Consider the following 4,849-nt stretch of genomic DNA (forward strand, 5'->3'; position numbering starts at 1 on the left):
CTTCTCCATGGCTGCTGTCCCCCTGCCCCATGTCCCTGCCCCATGGCTGCTGTCCCCCAGCCCTGTGTCCCTGCCCCATGGCTGCTGTCCCCCTGCCCCATAGGAAGCTCTTCTCCATGGCTGCTGTCCCCCAGCCCCATGTCCCTGCCCCATGGCTGCTGTCCCCCTGCCCCATAGGAAGCTCTTCTCCATGGCTGCTGTCCCCCAGCCCCATGTCCCTGCCCCATGGCTGCTGTCCCCCTGCCCCATAGGAAGCTCTTCTCCATGGCTGACTTCGAGGTCGGGCGCCCGCTGGGCCGGGGCAAGTTCGGGCGCGTGTACCTGGCGCGGGAGCGCGGCTCCAAGGTGCTCGTGGCCCTCAAGGTGCTCTTCAAGTCCCAGCTCGAGAAGGAGGGGCTGGAGCATCAGCTGCGAAGGGAGGTCGAGATCCAGGCCCACCTCCGGTACCGGCATCTATGGGGCGGCACTTGGGGGGCGGCACTTAGGGGGCAGCAGTTATGGGGCGGCACTTGGGGGGCGGCACTTGGGGGGCAGCACTCGGGGGGCAGCGCTTAGGAGGGGCTGGAGCATCAGCTGCGAAGGGAGGTCGAGATCCAGGCCCACCTCTGGTACCGGCATCTATGGGGCGGCACTTGGGGGGCAGCATCTATGGGGCGGCACTTGGGGGGCAGCACTTAGGAGGGGCTGGAGCATCAGCTGCAAAGGGAGGTCGAGATCCAGGCCCACCTCCGGTACCGGCATCTATGGGGCGGCACTTGGGGGGCGGCACTTGGGGGGCAGCAGTTATGGGGCGGCACTTGGGGGGCAGCACTTAGGAGGGGCTGGAGCATCAGCTGCGAAGGGAGGTCGAGATCCAGGCCCACCTCCGGTACCGGCATCTATGGGGCGGCACTTGGGGGGCCCAGTGGGGTGGTGGGGAAGACTCAGGTGCCCCACAGTGCCTGTGGGGGGGATCCCAGCTCCCATTGGCTGCCCACTGAGAGGGTCCCAGCTCCCGTTGGCCACCCGCTTTGGCGCTGAGCTGCCGTTGGCCGCCCGCTGTGGCACTGAGCTCCCATTGGCTGCCCGCTGTGGCTCTGAGCTCCCATTGGCTGCCCGCTGTGGTCCTGAGCTCCCATTGGCTGCCCGCTGTGGTTCTGAGCTCCCATTGGCCGCCCGCTGTGGTTCTGAGCTCCCATTGGCTGCCCGCTGTGGCTCTGAGCTCCCATTGGCTGCCCGCTGTGGCGCTGAGCTCCCATTGGCTGCCCGCTGTGGCGCTGAGCTCCCATTGGCTGCCCGCTGTGGCACTGAGCTCCCATTGGCTGCCCGCTGTGGCGCTGAGCTCCCATTGGCCGCCCGCTGTGGCGCTGAGCTCCCATTGGCTGCCCGCTGTGGTTCTGAGCTCCCATTGGCTGCCCGCTGTGGCTCTGAGCTCCCATTGGCTGCCCGCTGTGGCTCTGAGCTCCCATTGGCTGCCCGCTGTGGCGCTGAGCTCCCATTGGCTGCCCGCTGTGGCGCTGAGCTCCCATTGGCCGCCCGCTGTGGCGCTGAGCTCCCATTGGCTGCCCGCTGTGGTTCTGAGCTCCCATTGGCTGCCCGCTGTGGTCCTGAGCTCCCATTGGCTGCCCGCTGTGGTTCTGAGCTCCCATTGGCCGCCCGCTGTGGCGCTGAGCTCCCATTGGCTGCCCCCCGCAGGCACCCCAACATCCTGCGCCTCTACAACTTCTTCCACGACGAGCGCCGCGTCTTCCTCATCCTGGAGTTCGCGCCCCGGGGGGAGCTCTACAAGGAGCTGCAGCGCTGCGGGCGCTTCGACGCCGCGCGCACGGCCACGGTGGGTGCTGTGGGGCTGAGCTGTGGGGCTGAGCTATGGGGCTGAGCTGTGGGGCTGAGCTGTGGGGCTGAGCTATGGGTGCGCTGTGGGGCTGAGCTGTGGGGCTGAGCTATGGGTGCGCTGTGGGGCTGAGCTATGGGTGCTCTGTGGGGCTGAGGGTGCTCTGTGGGGCTGAGCTATGGGTGCTCTGTGGGGCAGAGCTGCAGCGCTGCGGGCGCTTCGACACCGCGCGCATGGCCACGGTGCGTGCTGGGGGGCAGAGCTGTGGGGCAGAGGGTGCTCTGTGGGGCTGGGGGTGATCTGTGGGGCTGAGCTATGGGTGCTCTGTGGGGCGGAGCTGCAGCACTGCGGGCGCTTCGACACCACCCGCACGGCCACGGTGGGTGCTGGGGGGGTGCTGTGGGGCTGGGGGTGCGCTATGGGGCTAGGTGTGCTCTATGGGGCTAGGTGTGCTCTATGGGGCAGCGCTATGGGGCAGCTCTGACCCCCATGTCCCCCCCCCCCAGCTGGTGGAGGAGCTGGCGGACGCGCTCCAGTACTGCCACAGCTATGGGTGCTCTATGGGGCTAGGTGTGCTCTATGGGGCTAGGTGTGCTCTATGGGGCTAGGTGTGCTCTATGGGGCTATGTGTGCTCTATGGGGCTAGGTGTGCTCTATGGGGCCAGGTGTGCTCTATGGGGCCAGGTGTGCTCTATGGGGCAGCTCTGACCCCCATGTCCCCCCCCCCCAGCTGGTGGAGGAGCTGGCGGACGCGCTCCAGTACTGCCACAGCTATGGGTGCTCTATGGGGCTAGGTGTGCTCTATGGGGCCAGGTGTGCTCTATGGGGCCAGGTGTGCTCTATGGGGCCAGGTGTGCTCTATGGGGCAGCTCTGACCCCCATGTCGCCCCTCCCAGCTGGTGGAGGAGCTGGCGGACGCGCTCCAGTACTGCCACAGCTATGGGTGCTCTATGGGGCTAGGTGTGCTCTATGGGGCTAGGTGTGCTCTATGGGGCTAGGTGTGCTCTATGGGGCCAGGTGTGCTCTATGGGGCTAGGTGTGCTCTATGGGGCAGCTCTGACCCCCATGTCCCCCCCCCCAGCTGGTGGAGGAGCTGGCGGACGCGCTCCAGTACTGCCACAGCAAGCGCGTGATCCACCGGGACATCAAACCCGAGAACCTGCTCCTGGGCTTCCTGGGCGAGCTCAAGATCGCCGACTTCGGGTGGTCCGTGCACACGCCCTCACTCCGGTACCGCTGTGGGGCACGGTTATGGGGAGCTATGGGGCACGGTTATGGGGCACGGTTATGGGGCACGGTTATGGGGAGCTATGGGGCACAGTTATGGGGCACGGTTATGGGGAGCTATGGGGCACGGTTATGGGGAGCTATGGGGCACGGTTATGGGGCACGGTTATGGGGAGCCATGGGGCACGGTTATGGGGAGCTATGGGGCACGGTTATGGGGCACGGTTATGGGGAGCTATGGGGCACAGTTATGGGGCACGGTTATGGGGAGCTATGGGGCACGGTTATGGGGAGCTATGGGGCACGGTTATGGGGAGCTATGGGGCACGGTTATGATGGGGCACGGTTATGGGGCACGGTTATGGGGAGCCATGGGGCACGGTTATGGGGCACGGTTATGGGGAGCTATGGGGCACGGTTATGGGGAGCTATGGGGCACGGTTATGGGGAGCTATGGGGCACGGTTATGGGGAGTTACGGGGCATTACGGAGCGCTATGGGGCACGATTATGGGGCACTATGGGGCATGGTTTGGGCATGGCTATGGGTCACTATAGGGTGTGGTTTGGGCATGGTTATGGGGTGCTATGGGACGTGGTTTGGGCATGGCTATGGGTCGCTATGGGGTGTGGTTTGGGCATGGTTATGGGGTGCTATAAGGCAGGGTTATGGGGCACACTTTGGACATAGTTATGGGGCACTATGGGGTGTGGTTTAGGCATAGTTATGGGGTGATATGGGGCATTATTTAGGCATGGTTATGGGGTGCTATGGGGCATGGTTATGGGGTGCTATGGGGCATGGTTATGGGGCATGGTTTGGGCATGGTTATGGGGTGTTGTTTAGGCATGGTTATGGGGTGCTATGGGGCATGGTTATGGGGCATGGTTTGGGCATGGTTATGGGGTGTTGTTTAGGCATGGTTATGGGGTGCTATGGGGCATGGTTATGGGGCATGGTTTGGGCATGGTTATGGGGTGTGGTTTAGGCATGGTTATGGGGTGCTATGGGGCATGGTTATGGGGCATGGTTTGGGCATGGTTATGGGGCACTATTGGGTGCTATGGGTCTGTGCCCCCCAGACGGCGCACGCTCTGCGGGACCCTGGATTACCTCCCCCCCGAGATGGTGGAGGGGCGGGCGCACGACGAGAAGGTCGATCTCTGGTGCCTGGGGGTGCTCTGCTTCGAGCTGCTCGTGGGGGCCCCCCCCTTCGAGAGCCCCTGCGTGGCCGACACCTACAGGCGCATCACCAAGGTAGGGCCCAGCCCCATAGAGACCCACAAGTGCCCCCCAGACCCATAGAGACCCACATGTGCCCCCTGGACCCATAGAGACCCACAAGTGCCCCCCGGACCCATAGAGACCCACAAGTGCCCCCCGGACCCATAGAGACCCACATGTGCCCCCCGGACCCATAGAGACCCACAAGTGCCCCCCGGACCCATAGAGACCCACAAGTGCCCCCCGGACCCATAGAGACCCACAAGTGCCCCCCCCCCATAGGACCCATAGAGACCCACAAGTGCCCCCCGGACCCATAGAGACCCACATGTGCCCCCCGGACCCATAGAGACCCACATGTGCCCCCCGGACCCATAGAGACCCACAAGTGCCCCCTGGACCCATAGAGACCCACAAGTGCCCCCCAGACCCATAGAGACCCACATGTGCCCCCCGGACCCATAGAGACCCACAAGTGCCCCCCGGACCCATAGAGACCCACAAGTGACCCATAGAGACCCACAAGTGCCCCCGGACCCATAGAGACCCACATGTGCCCCCCGGACCCATAGAGACCCACAAGTG

At 64.7% G+C, this 4,849-nt stretch overlaps 1 protein-coding gene across 1 annotated transcript; it reads left to right on the forward strand.

The window, feature by feature from the left end:
- Positions 1-246: 246 nt before the first annotated feature.
- AURKC (aurora kinase C) lies at positions 247-4,297 on the forward strand (the record flags this gene model as incomplete). The annotated part of the gene is made up of 4 exons (XM_057418334.1): positions 247-443; positions 1,675-1,813; positions 2,895-3,043; positions 4,123-4,297. Coding segments are annotated over 4 exons (660 nt in total), but the record flags the coding sequence as incomplete, so codon positions are not given.
- Positions 4,298-4,849: the final 552 nt, after the last annotated feature.

The sequence above is a fragment of the Pezoporus wallicus genome, unplaced genomic scaffold (genome assembly GCF_028554395.1).
Source record: "Pezoporus wallicus isolate ANWC-B61680 ecotype Strahan unplaced genomic scaffold, APGP_CSIRO_Pwel_v1 contig_14730, whole genome shotgun sequence".
NCBI lineage: Eukaryota > Metazoa > Chordata > Aves > Psittaciformes > Psittacidae > Pezoporus > Pezoporus wallicus.